Source organism: Anolis carolinensis, chromosome 5 (assembly GCF_035594765.1).
Source record: "Anolis carolinensis isolate JA03-04 chromosome 5, rAnoCar3.1.pri, whole genome shotgun sequence".
Taxonomy (NCBI): domain Eukaryota; kingdom Metazoa; phylum Chordata; class Lepidosauria; order Squamata; family Dactyloidae; genus Anolis; species Anolis carolinensis.
The window spans coordinates 71299105-71315399 of NC_085845.1; the positions used below are offsets into that span (position 1 = coordinate 71299105).

Here is a 16295-nt window from a genome sequence, read left to right on the forward strand (position 1 = left end):
ATTTTCCAGGTCCAGCCACATGACAGGCTTCTGTTATTTGAAAGGTAAAGTTATATAACATCTATCTTCAACAACTTTCCCGAGTCTGCCAGCGCACACTCTTTCTCGCCTTTCGAAGTGATTTATCTGATCATTGTATTTAACGTTATTTTCATTTTGAGGTTTTAAATCCTTCCATAATAAATCACTTGCTTTCAACAATCTTCTTCTCTCTTTTTTTAATCACTCAGGTGCACACAGGGCAGTATTTAGGACTGCTGTGATGAAAAGGTGTTGTGTTACCTGCTTTAAGCCACCTGCCAATTAATTAGCCCCAAACGCTCTCCAGCAAATAAAGCAAAGCAGTCAAATCCATTTGATCTCTCAGATTTACATGGTGACTGAAAAGACACATGGATAGAAACTTAACAAAAAACCCAAGGTAAAAAAACCCCACCAGCCTATTATTTCCCATTGCTTTACAACTTCTTTTGTTAGTGAAACAAAAGTGTCAACCCAGCGAGCAATTCCACCTCACAACCCTTTCAAGATTTAGTTCAAAAAGATTTCAAATAGGGAAATAAAATGTATTTTGTTGACAATATTCAGTACATTGAGGCTGATGAGAATATGTGGTGAAATAGTGTTTACTAGTTTTCAAGTTGTCTGTTGTTGAGTTATGGTGAAACAATTAATTTTCTAGAGTTTTCATAGACAAGGAATACCCAGAGGTGGTTGCCATTGCCTTCTGAAATATAGCCCACAGCATCTGATATTAGCTGTTCCAGCATTCAAGTTCTAACCAAGCTGGACTCTGCTTAGCTTCTGAAATCAGATGGGATCCAGGGCCTTTCTAATAGTAGTCAATAACACATGAAGACATATAGTCTAATAGACATCTTAGACTGCTCTCTAATAGGAATGGATTTCATTTAACTGTGTGTAAGTAATACTATCACCACTTTGCTTTCCCTATCTGTAAACTGAGAAAAAGAAAGGATTATCTCAAAGGATTATAAGAGAGAATCAAATAATACTAAACCTTTTTCATATAAAGTTTAATTAACAATAATTTACTTTAATTATTGATTGATATTCCAGCATCAAGGGGTTGCCATACATTGACAGATGGCTTAAAAGCAGACACAAATATCATTCCATCATTGAACGCTCCATGGTAAAGAAGGGTGAGCTCCTACCAACCCAAACAGGGATTTGAACCCAAAGTCCCTTACATTGCCAGATGAGAACCTTCACTCCTTAGGACTAATCTAGCCCACAGAGGGTTTGAATATATCCTACAAAGAATGGAAGAAGACCTATCCTTGGAGTTGCAGAGAACCTTATACAGCTCTGGCCTTCATTGTTGGCAAAATAAGACTGAGACATGGGAATTCCAGCACTATCTACAGTGATTAATGGAAATTACAGTTGGATATCATTTGCATGCTTTTAGTAATGCATCTGGAATGGAAAATTAGGGCATGGTCATTAGGGAAAGAGGGCAAATAATTCTGAGGTGGCATATGATCCCTTGCATTTTCCAATTTGTCATATTGGTCTCAGAAGGCAATGTTGCCTCCCAGAATCTCTCTGCCACTGTCATGAGCAGAGTTCAACAGTATAAAAGCTAAACAACTCCAGGTAAGCCGATAATTTAGTATATGCAGAAGTTCCTCGTTTAGCTGTGTGTTACATTTAAAATTACATTGAAAGAACTTGCCTCTGAAGTAACCTTAAACTGGAGCTGAACCCATCCATCATGTGAGTTGAGCACTGCTGGATGAGAGATAACTCTCTCACGTACAACATAATTATTTTGGGGACTCCAGACATAAATCATTCAGAACTGAGTTCTGTTATGAGCCTGCTCTTCACACAAGATTTTGCATAAAATTTAGCCTTCATTTACTAATTTACTCGCTATTTCAGCAGCTGCGGCATCAAGATTGTTAAAGCACTTCCAGATCTCACAAACAGTTGAAACTGAGGACACACACGTTGTTTCGCAATCTCTGAATTACTAGAAATACCTGAAACTCTTCCTTCTGTCCACAAAATGTGGCCCATGACATCTGCTCACCAGGTTGCAATGCCGTATACAGTTGTAGAATATTTAGAACTGTGTGTTTGCACCCTCAACTTAAGAAAAAAGGCAAGCTTAATGTTTTCCATTGAAAAGACAAAGCTAGACAAAACTTTTTGTCTCTCTTTGAACCAGTGCCACCCGTGGTGATGAGATCTGGAACTCGGGTCTATAAAGGTAACCACTTTTGGAGTAGAAAGTAAGACTACTGAGCAAAGCAACTCACAGTGGGAGAGAAGGCAGTGGAAATACAATTCAGCAAGAGAGCACACAAAATACCAACTTAAGAAAAAGCCTGAGGAAATAAACAAGAGCTTCACATGATGCCAGAAAGATGTCAAAAGGAATGCTTAGCTGGCAGAAAGTCCTACTGAATTTAGGAATTATCCAAGGTGCTGAACCCAGTCTTGGCATAAGGTTAAGCACCTTGGACAGATCCTTTGACAGTTGTGCTAAAACTTCCTTCTGATTTGCCACATTTATCACAACTGTACAGGTTCCTTGTGTGGATAAAGGGAAGAAGAGGAGGAGGAATATATATAATTTTGAGATCATTGGAGGAAAGGTCAGAAGATAGTGATGGTGGAGGGATTATGATGATGATGATGACACATGGTCATTAAATACAAGAGCATGGGGATATGGGAAAGAAGAGAGAAGGATACAGAGTTAAGGAGTAGTTACTCACTATTTAATTGCTGACATTTCATCATTTTTGGACCCATCTTTCCTCTTTTCATCCATCCTTCAATCACAATGTTTGCCAGAAAGTAAGCCTTACTGAATTGAATGGTATTTCCTGCTGATCCAACATGCTCAGGATCATGCTGTCACATCACTTTAAATATGTGAAATCATATCAGCAGTTTAGTTTAGTGGTTGGAGTGATATTATTATTATTATTATTATTATTATTATTATTATTATTATTATTATTGAAACTAATAATAACAAAGGAAATCATTTTCAATGTTTATGCAATTGTACAATTTTTAATTTAAAATAATTAAAAAATGAAATCCTATTCAATGTTTTGTGTAATTGGGAGAGAGTGAAGGTGGATGAGATAAAAGGAGGATTTTAGATTATGACTTATTGCTGTATTGTTATATTGTATGGATATCGTCACCCAGAGGGCCTTTTCATTGGCCACTCCTAGACTGTGGAATGACCTGCTGGAACAAAGTCGACAACTAAATGAGCTGTTAGAATTTAAAATACAATAAAGACCTATCTCTTCCAAACACGAATCAAGGAACATGAAAGGCACTGCAGACTAACTCAACCAGAGAAGTCAGCCATAGCAGAGTACTTGATGAACCAACCTGGATACAGCATATTATTTGAGAATACAGAAATGTTGGACCACTCTAATAACCACCATGTAAGACTATACACAGAATACACTGAAATCCAAAGGATTCTGGCTATCAGAATTTTAAAAAACTCTAAAATCAGGACAGTAAATAAAGAACACTCAGAAGACAGGGGAATTCCAGACCAGAAACAATCAGGGACAGCTAACACCTCCCAACAAAGGATTTCCCCAGGCAGGAAGCAGCGAGACTTTGAAACTGCAAGGCCATTTAATGCTAATCAAGGTGGACAATTGCACAATTCACACTTACCTCAAACAGACAATAGTTCTTTCTCCCACCCTGGACTTTCCACAGATATATAGACCCTATTGCCTAGTTTTCCAACAGACCTTACAACCTCTGAGGATGCCCGCCATAGATGTTGGTGAAACGTCAGGAGAGAATGCTTTTGGAACATGGCCATACAGCCTGGAATGCTGCGTTTGGTGATCCCTATGTAGACTTGTTCACAGCTCCATGGTATACGGTAGACTCCCGCAGCACATTTTGTTACAGCTTTTCAATGAATATCTCAAGTCTTAACCAATTCAATAAAGTGTATGGCACCCACAAAAACATGGCCCTACAGCCTGGAAAACTCACAGCAACCCAAATGAAATTATGTTACCACTACTATTACACTATGCAACATGACTTTTGTTCCTGGCTTGTAGATGTCATTTAGTTCTATCATAAAAACATGGAAAAAATCATTAAATTGCAAGAACTTTGTTTTTGCTGACATCTGCAGCACATGTTGCTATAGTTTTCCAGGAATATTCCATCAAGTCTCAACCAATTCAACAAAGTGTGTAGCAGCCACCAAAACAAAGTTTCTGGCATCGAACAACTACTTTCAAAGTAAGTACTGCACATTGAAACAGCAGATAACATTTCAAACCAGGAACAGAAAATTATTCAAAAGTTGTGACATAGTGTAACAACAACAGCAACAGCAGCAACAACGATACATTTCATTTGTTACTGGCCTTGATCCTTGAGGAGGGGTTGGTACTATTTGGGAAAAAAACTGTTACAATGTAAAAATATTTTCAAAAATTGAAATATTTTTATAATACAGTAGAGTCCCACTTGTCCAACATAAACAGGCCGGCAGAAAGTTGGATAAGCAAAAATGTTGGATAATAAGGAGAGATTAAGGAAAAGCCTATTAAATGTCAAATTACATTATGATTTTATAAATTAAGCACCCAAACATCATGTTTTACAACAAATCGACAGAAAAAGCTGTCCAAAACATGGTAATGTTATGTAGTAATTACTGTATTTATGAATTTAGCCCCAAAACATCACAATTTATTGAAAACATTTACTACAAAAACATTGGCTACTAACAATTTGACTATAAATAAAGATAGAATTGCATTAAATGAACTTACAGTAGCAACATTGTTGGAAATTAAATCCATAAAAAGTTCAATTCTTGCTGTCTAGAGAAACAGCTGTTGATCGGGGTGAGAGGCAAACTGCGTTGGATAATCCAGAACATTGGATAAACAGATGTTGGATAAGTGAGACTCTACTGTAATACATTTTGTTTGCTACTTTTATTTGTTACCTGCCTTCAGTCTGGAACAGAAGTGGGTAACAAATGAAATTATAGTACCACTACTATTATGATTAAAATGGTAAAAATATATATACAGTAGAGTCTCACTCATCCAAGCCTCGCTTATCCAAGCCTCTGGATTATCCCAGTCATTTTTGTAGTCAATGTTTTCAATATATCATGATATTTTGGTGCCAAATTCGTAAATACAGTAATTACTACATAATGTTGCCATGTATTGAACTACTTTTTATGTCAAATTTGTTGTATAACATGATGTTTTGGTGCTTAATTTGTAAAATCATAACCTAATTTGATGTTTAATAGGCTTTTCCTTAATCCCTCCTTATTATCCAAGATATTTGCTTATCCAAGCTTCTGCCGGCCCGTTTAGCTTGGATAAGTGAGACTCTACTGTACTTTGGCCACATAATGAGAAGACAGGAAAGCTTGGAGAAGATCATGATGCTGGGGAAAATTAAAGGAACAAGGAAGAGAAGCTGACAAAGGGCAAGATGGATGGATGGTATCCTTGAAGTGACTGGCTTGACCTTGAAGGAGCTGGGGGTGGCCACTGCCGACAGGGAACTCTGGCGTGGGCTGGTCCATGAGTTCACAAAGAGCCTGAAGGGATTGAATGAATAAACAAATTATAATATTTCTAATGCAGTAGAGTCTTGCTTATCCAACCTTCACTTATCCAATGTTCTGGATTATCCAACGCAGTCTGTCTCCCGCCTAGATCCACAGCTGTTTCTCTAGGCAGCAAGGACCGAACTTTTTATGGATTTAACCTCCGTCAATGATAGAATCATTGAATCATAGAATCATAGAGTTGGAAGAGACCTCATGGGCCATCCAAACAAACCCCCTGCCAAGAAGCAGGAAATCACATTCAAAGCACCCTGACAGATGGCCATCCAGCCTCTGCTTAAAAGCCTCTGAAGAAGGAGCCTCCACCACAGTCCGGGGCAGAGAGTTCCAGTGCTGAACAGCTCTCACAGTGCGGAAGTTCTTCCTAATGTTCAGGTGGAATCTCCTTTCCTGTTGTTTAAAGCCATTGTTCTGCATCCTAGTCTCCAGGGCAGCAGAAAACAAGCTTGCTCCCTCCTCCCTATGACTTCTCCTCACATATTTATACATGACCTCATCATGTCTCTCAGCCTTCTCTTCTGCAGGCTAAACATGCCCAGTTCTTTAAGCCGCTCCTCATAGGGCTTGTTCTCCAGACTCTTGATCATTTTAGTCGCCCTCCCCTGGACACTTTCCAGCATGTCAACATCTCCCTTCAATGAAGTTACCATAAGTTCATTTTATGCAATTCTATCTTTATTTGTAGTCATTTTTTTTAGTAGTCAATGTTTTTGAGTGAAGGAAGATAGATGCTTTTGAACTTTGGTGCTGGAGGAAAATCCTGAGAGTGCCTTGGACCGCAAGAAGATCCAACCAGTCCATCCTCTAGGAAATAATGCCCGGCTGCTCACTGGAGGGAAGGATATTAGAGGCAAAGATGAAGTATTTTGGCCACATCATGAGAAGACAGGAAAGCTTAGAGAAGACCATGATGCTGGGGGAAAATGAAAGAAAAAGGAAGAGAGGCCGACCAAGGGCGAGATGGATGGATGGCATCCTTGAAGTGACTGGCTTGACCTTGAGGGAACTGGGGGCAGTGATGGCTGACAGGGAACTCTGGAGTGGACTGGAGATTGTGTGATTGAAGAAGAAGTTTTTGTAATCAATGTTTTCAATACAAGGCGATGTTTGGGTTCTAAATTCGCAAATGCAGTAATGACTACAGAACGTTACCGTGTATTGAACCGCTTTTTCTGTCGGTTTGTTCTAAAACAGGATGCTTAGGTGCTTAATTTGTAAAATCATGACGTAATTTGATGTTTAATAGGCTTTTGCTTAATCCTGCCTTATTATCCAACATTTTCACTTATCCGGCCTGTTTATGTTGGATAAGCGAGACTCTACTGTGTGTGTGCGCGAGAGAGTTTTTTGTGTGTGTGTTATATATATATATATATATATTCACTTTAAAGTAAGGGGAAACTCCGGCTGGTAATTCATTTGGAAAAATCCCCCTCTGCTTACACACACACACACACACACACACATCCCCCTTCTACTTTTTCTTGTTGGAAAGGTGAAGAAGGGAAGACACGGAGTCCTTTTATGAGCCTTCTGAAAGCCGAGGAGTGGGACTGTTCGATGTGGGGCTTTCTTTCCCCCTCCTTCTCCTGCCTCCCTCTTTCATGTGTGTCTGGGCAGGTCTCCCCCTCCGGGAACGCCCTTTCTCCCTCGCCCTCCCCTTTGCTTTGCACCTGTAACCCTCCTCCTCCTCCTCCTCCTCCTCCATCCCCTCCCAGTGTCCACAGTGGGCTCCCCTTTGTGCCACTGGCCAAAGAAGCCTTCCCAAGAGAGGCTCAAGCGGAGGATCCCCTCGTTGGCATCCTTTGCTCGGCTTTGTGGCTGCAAAGAGGGCGGGAGAGCAAAGGGAGGGCTTCTTTCCAAAGGCTGGGAAAGCTGCGTGTTTGGTGTGAAGGAAGGGGAACACGTCGGGAACTCCCCTCCGTCGATCCCGAGAAGGGAGAAGGTGTGAGGTGTAAGGTTTCAAACGCCGCCGTGGATTAGCATAAGGGTGGGCTGCGGGGGGTGAACCTGCCCCACGGAGGCAGCTCTATCTATATATAGGGAGAGGTTCCCCCGTTGGGGCTGTTTCCCTGCCTGCTCCACGGCATCCCTCGACGGCACCTCCGGCCCTTTGGCCTTTCCATGTTGGCACCTGTCTCCACCCGCCTCTGCCACCTCCATGCCCTCCGAGAGAAGCGGCTCCTTCCCAGGCAGGCAGCGGCTGCCTTGACGCCCATACACGCTGCCCGGCCCTAGGCCAGAGGGTCTCCTTCTCCGCGCCGCGCCCCTCCGCCGCCCCACATGGCTCCCTTGGCCGACCTGGGCGGCTTCCTCGGCGGCGGCGGCGTCCTGGAGGGCTTGAGCCAGACGGTGGGCTCCCACTTCCTGCTGCCCCCCGCCGGGGAGAGGCCGCCCCTGCTGCTGGGAGAGCGCCTGGGCCACGCCGAGAGGGGATCCCGCCCCGCAGACCTGGCCCACTTGCAGGGCATCCTCCGGCGGAGGCAGCTCTACTGCCGGACCGGCTTCCACCTCCAGATCCTGCCCGACGGAAGCGTCCAAGGCACCCGCCAGGACCACAGCCTCTTCGGTAAGGAGCAGGCGCAGGAGCAGGCAAGGCTCCTTCCTCCCGCCTTCCGTCCCTTTTCTCTCCTCTATCTACCTACCCTCTCTCCCTTCTTCTCTCTCATCCTTACCTATTTCCTTGCATTCATTCCCATCCACCTATCATCCTTCCTTCCATCCCAGCTTCTGTCTTTTGACTTCCTTCCTTCCTTCTCCTTCCTTCCACATCTACTTCCCTTCTTGCCTTTATTCCCATCCACCTGTCGTCTTTCCTTCCATTCCAGCTTCCTTCCTTCCCATACCTACTAACCTTCTTGCAGCTATTTCCATCTACCTATCTTCTTTCCTTCCATCCCAGCTTTCTTATTTCAGTTCCCTTCCCCTTCTTTCTCTCCTTCCTTCCCATATCTAATTACATTCATTCATTCATTCCCATCTACCTATCTTCTTTGCTACCACAAAGTTTCCTTCTTTCCCCTTCCCTCCCCCTTTCTTCCCATACTTACTTAACTTCATTCATTCATTACCATCTACCTTTCTTCTTTCCTTCCACAAAGCTTCCTTTCCTTTCCTCTCCTCCCCTTTCTCTTTCCCTTCCCCTCCCTCTCCTTTCCCCTCCTGCTTCCTTCTTTCCTTCCTTCTCATATCTAATTACCTTCATTCATTCACTTATTCCCATCTACCTATCTTCTTTCCTTCCACAAAGTTTCTTTCTCTTCCCTTCCCTTCCCCTTTCTTCCCATACCTACTTACCTTCATTCATTAATTCTCATCTACTTATCTTCATTCCACCTTACTTGCCTTCCTTCTCATGTTTTCCTTCCTTCCTTCCTTCCTTCCTTCCTTCCTTCCTTCCTTCCTTCCTTCCTTCCTTCCTTGTAACTTCCGTCCATCCCACCCGCCTACCTACCTACCTATCTTCATTAAATTCTTCCTTCCCACCTTCCTTCCTTCCTTCCTTCCTTCCTTCCTTCCTTCCTTCCTTCCTTCCTGTAACTTGCATGCATCCCACCTACCTACCTATCTTCATTCAATTCCCCCTTCTTTTCCACTTTCTTTCCTTGTAACTTCCATCCATTCATCCCACCTATACCCACCTTAATTCAATTATTCCTTCCTTTCCACTGTTCTTCCTTCCTTCCTTCCTTCCAACTTCCATCCCTTCTTCCCACTTACCTACCCTCATTAAATTATTCCTTCCTTTCCACTCACCTTCCATCCTTCCTTGTAACTTCCATTCATCCACCCCACCTACTTATCTTCATTCAATTCTTCCTTCCTTCCCCTATCCATCCTTCCTTCCTTCCTTCCTTCCTTCCTTCCTTCCTTCCTTCCTTCCTTCCTTCCTTCCTTCCTTCCTTCCTTCCTTCCTTGTTACTTCTATCCACTCATCCCACCTACCTATCTACCTTCATTCAATTCTTTCTTCCTTTCCTTTCCTTCTCTTCCCTTCCGTTTCCTTCCCTTCCCTACCCTACTCTTCCTCCTCACCTCCCTCCATTTTCCCACCTCTCTCCTTCACTCCCTCACTTCTCCCCAGGCCCTTTCCCCCCCTACAGCCTGTATTCCCTCCCTCTTGCAATCTTTATAGCAACAGGTGATGTAGCATCTGTTTTGCCCCCTTCCTTCCCTCCATCCTGCTGTTCTTTCCACCTACCTACCTTCCTTCAACCATTCCTTCTCTCATTCTTTCTTTCCATCCTTTCCTCCTTCCTCCCTTCTCCTGGCTTGTTCTTTATTGCAACTCTGTTCCCTCCCGCTTTCAATGAAGCAATCCTTATAGCAACAGATGGTATAGCAACGAAATCGCCTTCTTCTTTTCCTCCTCCTTCCCTTTTGAACTGCGATCACACAAATCACAACTCTAAGCCAGGCCAGAGATACAGCCGGGATATGGGTGGAACCAAGGGTCCTGATAGTAAGCAGCAGATGCAAACAGGAATTTGTGGGAATTGGGGGCCATCAGTATGAGGTAGCGTGGTATATATAATATAAAAATACATATATTTCAGTTGTAAATACTATTCTGGCTGATAGAGGAGGAGAACATTCTTCAGCCTTTCATTCTTATATTCCCAGGGCACTGTTTGTTTTTGAAAAGTAGATATGAGTTTTTCCATCCTTAACTGCAATATGGTCCTGTCTTCTTCTGCATGTGCAATGCAGTGGGAATGACGTACAAAGGAATGGATGCAGAGAGGCCCTTTAAACTTTACTGTGCAGAGAGCAATTCCGTTGAACTAAGCATGCACAAATAGCAGCAGAAATAGCACCTATATAGACTCTGCATGGATGATGGAGTAGAGTCAATGTACCATGTGCTGTACATACCTTCAGACAAACATTTCTATCAGCAGGAAACAAAATTAGTCTGGTGGTTCTCTTATCCTCACAACAGCCCAGTTAGACTTCCATTATGACAACCTACCTCAACTTGGTGCCCTTCAGAAGTTTTGAACTTCAACTACACTGAATCTTTGCCACACTGGCGATGTTAGCTGGAACTGATTGAAACTGTAATTTCAAAAGATTGAAAGGGTATCGGCTTGGGAAAGCCTGAAATGTACCCATCTTGCAAATATCTGTCACCATTACAAAACATTTGGAAGGTGCCATCTTGGGAACAGCTATGCCCATCCTACATATTATTTATTTATTTTTATTTACTTCACTCACTCTGGGGAGGGGGGGGACTCAAAGTGATTTCCAAAGACTTTATGGCAAAATGTAATGCCCTGCATACATAACCTAACATAAAACAACCATAACATATAACTATATCAATTAGAGCATAAAAACATAACAACATTTAGACATTAAAATGTGGAGTTAAAAACATATCAATATAAACATTAAAATCACATAATCCAAAAATCATAATCCAAGGCTGTTCCAGATATCAAATATCAATTGCACACAATCCCTGATCATTCCTTGTATTGCTTACTGACCAAAGGTTTGGTCCCATAGCCAAGATTTTACTTTTTTTCCATAGTTGAGGAGCCACCAATGAGAAAGCCCTGTCTCTCGTCCCCACCAGTTGCACCTGGGAGGGAGGTGGGACCGAGAGCAGGGACTCCCTGGGCAATCTTAACCTCTGAGGTGGTTCGTAGAGGGAGATACGTTCGGACAGGTAAGCTGGCCGGAACCAGCTTACTTGTCTGAACATATTGGAAATTGAAACTTTTATTGGAAATTGAAACTCGGAAAGAGAGATTTGACAAAGGCCAACCAGGGAATCTGTGGTATAGCAGGTGTTCACATTTCCCCTAACTTTCCACCCTACAAAGATGGTGGATTATACTTTTCCCTTCCTCATCCAACATGATCAATCTGTAGTTCAATACATCTGGAAGACACTTTGTTAAGGACACTGGGCATCCCAGGTCCATGTCTAATATTCATTGGTCCAATAACATGTTCAATCCTTCATGTACATTACAAACGTCCCTCGACATTTATGATTATGACTTTTGCAGATTTGATTATTCACTGATTTGATTACAAATGTTCTCTATAGGAATCCCTAGGTCCTCCAATGTGATTCTATGGTCAATTTCCTCCATGCTGGAGGTCCTAGAGATTTCTAGAGTTAATATCTCTCTAGGAATCATTCAGACCTCCAATGTGATTCTATAGAATTGTACTGGAAAACCTAGAGGTTCTTAGAGATCTGTTCTCTTGGGGGAAAAGCATTTCTTTATTCATAGTTTTTCAATTTCACTGAGGTCCTGTGCCCCTAACCTCAGTGAATGTGACTGCATGTGACTATAGCTTAGGACTACTCTTGTTTGTTACCAAAAAGAGAACTTAACCACCATATTGAAGCTACTTGATTTGTAAAAGATGGCAAAGAGAGGATGCAGAAGTCTTACATTGTTGACAACCAACTGGGAACTGCCAGCAAAGGGGAATCAAAGAGGTTTCTCTTAGTCAAAATAATCTGTTGCAAAAGGTTCTTAACTGATCTGTAACATGCTGGAACTGCCAATGTTTTCAGAAGGAAAGGGACTCTAGTTCAACAGAAAGTTCTGCACAGAAGGGAAGCCTCTCACAGCATGTAAACACAGAATAATTACCAAAAAAAGGGGGGGGGGGGGCGGGATAGGAAAGGAGAAAAAAAGATTGGAGATTGAGATCAAAGATTCTTGGTGCCTCTTTATTCTATCACCATTCTCAATAGGTTTGTCTGATGTGGTCTCTTTGTTGATTGAATCACCTGCTTATTATGATTTGGTAGGGGGTGGGGAGTCTTGACTTTGAAAATGATATCAGAAAGACAGAATACCTCCCATGTCTTTCAATGAAACTTTGAATATTGGGAACTCCAAAATCTCTGATGATTTATTTGCCGTGGAGAGATTGAATGTCTGATCTTTGTTAAAATTTTTGGCTGGGCTGCTACTTAACATTGCACACCAGTTCCCTGACAATTTTTCATTGAAATCATTGCACGTGGAGGAAAAGTGCAAACATATACGAATAAATATGTGAGACTCAACATTACACATATCTAAAATCAAACGACACAGTTTCAAAGAAAAACATGGGTGCATAGGAATTTTTTTCTTCTTAAAGCAGTCATTAAAAGCTTTCTTCCAAACAATCCAAATATTTGATCACTGTTATTATTTAACAGGAAATGGCATAACCTAAGCAAAGTTTGCAAACCTCATTGATTCAAACATGTGTAGCTCTCATACTGAAATCAGTGGGACCTGTAAGAGCTTAATTTGGGCTGGGTCATGCCTGATGCACAGAACACTGTTGCTGAAGGCTGCATTTTTGAGCAGTTTTGGTATTCACACTATCTCAGAGTGTTATAGTTAGATTGCACATAGCACACACTTCCTCTGCCTCTAGCTATATACACAAGTCTTGACAGCAACATGCATAATTAGAAGTTAAAACTGAACTTTGTGTTTTTTCTATCCATGCAGGTATCCTTGAATTCATCAGTGTGGCAGTGGGGCTAGTCAGCATTCGCGGAGTGGACAGTGGACTCTATCTTGGAATGAACGAAAAAGGAGAGCTATATGGCTCTGTAAGTATTACTATGATATCTCCTAGCTCATATGATAGACATTGCTTTGAACCATGATAGTCCCTTAGAAATTTGCAAGTCGTTTTAAGGAAAGCTGTATGATATTCCAGACCTATTTGCCCATTTCATAGACAAGTACTATGAAATGGGCAAATAGGCCTGGAGTATCATACAGCTTTCCTTATAAGGAACTGCAAATTTCTAAGGAACTATCATGGTTCAAAGAAAAGATTTTCTACCTTTTGGCTGACACTAACCATGTGGTTACTCACAAGGTGGCTCTTTTTGCTCTGGCAGCACAAAAAATCCAGGCAAGACTAATTTTTGATGTTGCAGTCGACTATGCTGGGGATGTTTTAACGAATAGTGCTGTTTATATCCAAGGTGTTCCCTGCTTAAGTTTTAATAATGCTGTATTTACTTGGTTTTACCTGGTTTTTAATTATGCAGTTGCTAGTCCATGCAGTACCTTATGTAGTATTCTAAGGGCATATCTCTCCATTTTAATTATTTATGTAGGATTTTAATGGTGCATTTTATATTGTATTTAATAATTCGGTTTTTATGTATTTGTTTGTTGGCCTTGTATGTCTAAGCATCGAATGAATTTAGTATTGGACAAGTACTAATTTGGTCTATGAAATAATATAAAATGTGATCTACATAGTGATCCCATATGGCTGTTATTGGAGAATTTGATGGTGTATTTATACTGTCAAATTTGCAGTCTGACCACTTTAATTGCTAGGACTCAATGCTATTGAATCCTGAGACTTGTAGTTGGTGCATCACCAATACTCTTTGGCATATAAAGACCTTGTAAAATTCCCATGACTCCATAGCATAGGATTGGGGAGCACAGAACTCAGAAAATTACTTTTCTGGACTACCAAAACCCCAGAATATTCCAGCCAGCATGTCAGCTGACCATACTGGCTGGATAATTCTGGAAGTTGTCATTCAAAAAATAAACTTTCCAAGCTCTTATCCAATAATAAAACTATGCAAAGCTGTATAATAGCATTTTTTTCCTTCAAATGTCAACCTTAAAAATTACTTGTGCTCTGAGCTTTCTTTTTTGCAAATTTGATTATTCACAGATTTTATTACGATTGTTATGTCTCGGAATCTCTAGGTTCTCTAGTGTGACTCTGTGGTTAATTTCCTCCAGTCATGCTGGAGGACCTAGAGATTTCTAGAAAGATCACCTCTCTGGGAATCTTGAGGTCTTCCGATGAGATTCTATGGCCAGTTTCCAGTGGAAGTCATGTTTGAAACTCACCTACTTTTTCCTGAGTGCAAATTCTCACCTTCCTTTTCCTTTTCCACAGGAGAAGCTCACTCCTGAATGTGTCTTCAGAGAACAGTTTGAAGAGAATTGGTATAACACTTACTCCTCCAACCTGTACAAGCATGGGGACTCCGGAAGGCACTATTTTGTGGCCCTGAACAAAGATGGCAGCCCCAGAGATGGGACCAGGTCCAAAAGACATCAGAAATTCACCCATTTCTTGCCCAGGCCAGTGGACCCTGAGAGAGTGCCTGAACTTTACAAGGATGTCTTAGTTTTCACCTGAAACTGAAAAATAGATGGAAAATAGAATCCGTGCCTCGACAATATCAAAAGCAGGAAGAACCTCTGGATGCTGAGGAACTCCTGAGATCTGGGAAGCTAGAAGGTCAGAAGATGTGTTTAGTGGTAGACAAGTTCCCATTGTCTAAAGTCTGGATTAGGAGAATGAATGGAAAGCCAAGAGGACTGACACGGACTGACGTCTTTTAGGTTTACTCTCTCTTGTGCTGGACTAGTAGACATGAGAAGTTGGAACTGGGTTCAGACAAGACTGGTCTGGATTACTTTTTCCAGAAGTTGGAAAGACTACCTAAAATATGTGGAGATGGACTGTAGAAACAGATAACTTGCTGGGACAAAGAATCAATGGCAAGCTAGTGGGGGAAAAAAACAAGATCATCCGTGCAGATGAGGTGATGTGAATCTGTGTGAACGTGGAAATGAAATCTGAATTTGTTTTTCCCATTTAGGATGGACCTAATTTATATACATTCAGAGTGCATATATTTATTTTAAATATTTATTTATTACAGAGTTTATTTTTTACTGGCTGATGAAGACAGTGCAAGCCTTTATCCCACCAGAAATTATTCATGGTGCCAATATTTACGCCAAAGTCATATTAAAGGTGCAAAATAAGGGGCAGGACATCCCCAAACACTACGAATGGAAGAGCATTCCTTTAATACCATTATGATGAGATAATCATCTCTTTTTATGTCTGTGCCTTAAACAAGAAAATGCCTTGGTTGCTTTACAACTTATGAGATCGCCTCCTGTATGTGTACTGAATTATAAATGCACATTAAAAAGGGAACTAAAGCTATACTTCTGTTATGTTCCATTGTTATTCTTTCAGGCAATATCTATCAATTGTACATGTAGAATGAGTTGGAAGGAAACCGCTTCTCTCTTGTCCCTGACTTCTCTGCGATTTAGACTATAAATTAGTATTAATCAGTGGTTTTTTTTGTTTCTGTGCGAGGTACACATGAGAAATTTACAAAACCCTATTTTAAAAAAGGAAGAGGTTACCAGCCTCTGTTGATGTCATTGCAATCATTTGTTATGTGATATAAGAAAGGAAATAATTCTGACAACCACTTTCTAAATATACTCTTGTTTTGCCATTTTAATTAGATATACCCCAGAGCATCCTTTGAGCCTCACTGGGAAAGATATTCCCATCTCTTAAATCTGCATGAATTTAAATCTGCTCCTGTAATATGAGATTTGTGAAATTTTCCTCTCCTTTTGGAATCTGAGGTGGTGTTTCTCTGTTCTGCTATTTCATTGAGGCTGTAAATCCTACACATGTTTACTAGGAAACAAATAGAGCTCCAGGAAACTTATTTGTGAGTCAACATTCTTGGAATCAGTCAGTTAAATTCCTTACATTTACAGACCTATCGCCTTAACAAAATTCCTTTCAAATAAAGCATTTATACCTATATTGGTAGTATCCTTCAGGCCTTTGATCTCCTGGG

At 41.1% G+C, this 16295-nt stretch overlaps 1 protein-coding gene across 1 annotated transcript; it reads left to right on the forward strand.

Annotated features, from left to right (window-relative positions):
- Positions 1 to 7675: 7675 nt before the first annotated feature.
- Positions 7676 to 15634, forward strand: fgf20 (fibroblast growth factor 20). Its single transcript, XM_062981520.1, has 3 exons — positions 7676 to 8216; positions 13132 to 13235; positions 14567 to 15634. Exons 1-3 carry the CDS (start codon positions 7931 to 7933, stop codon positions 14810 to 14812), a joined length of 636 nt encoding a protein of 211 aa, XP_062837590.1. The 5' UTR covers positions 7676 to 7930; the 3' UTR covers positions 14813 to 15634.
- Positions 15635 to 16295: the final 661 nt, after the last annotated feature.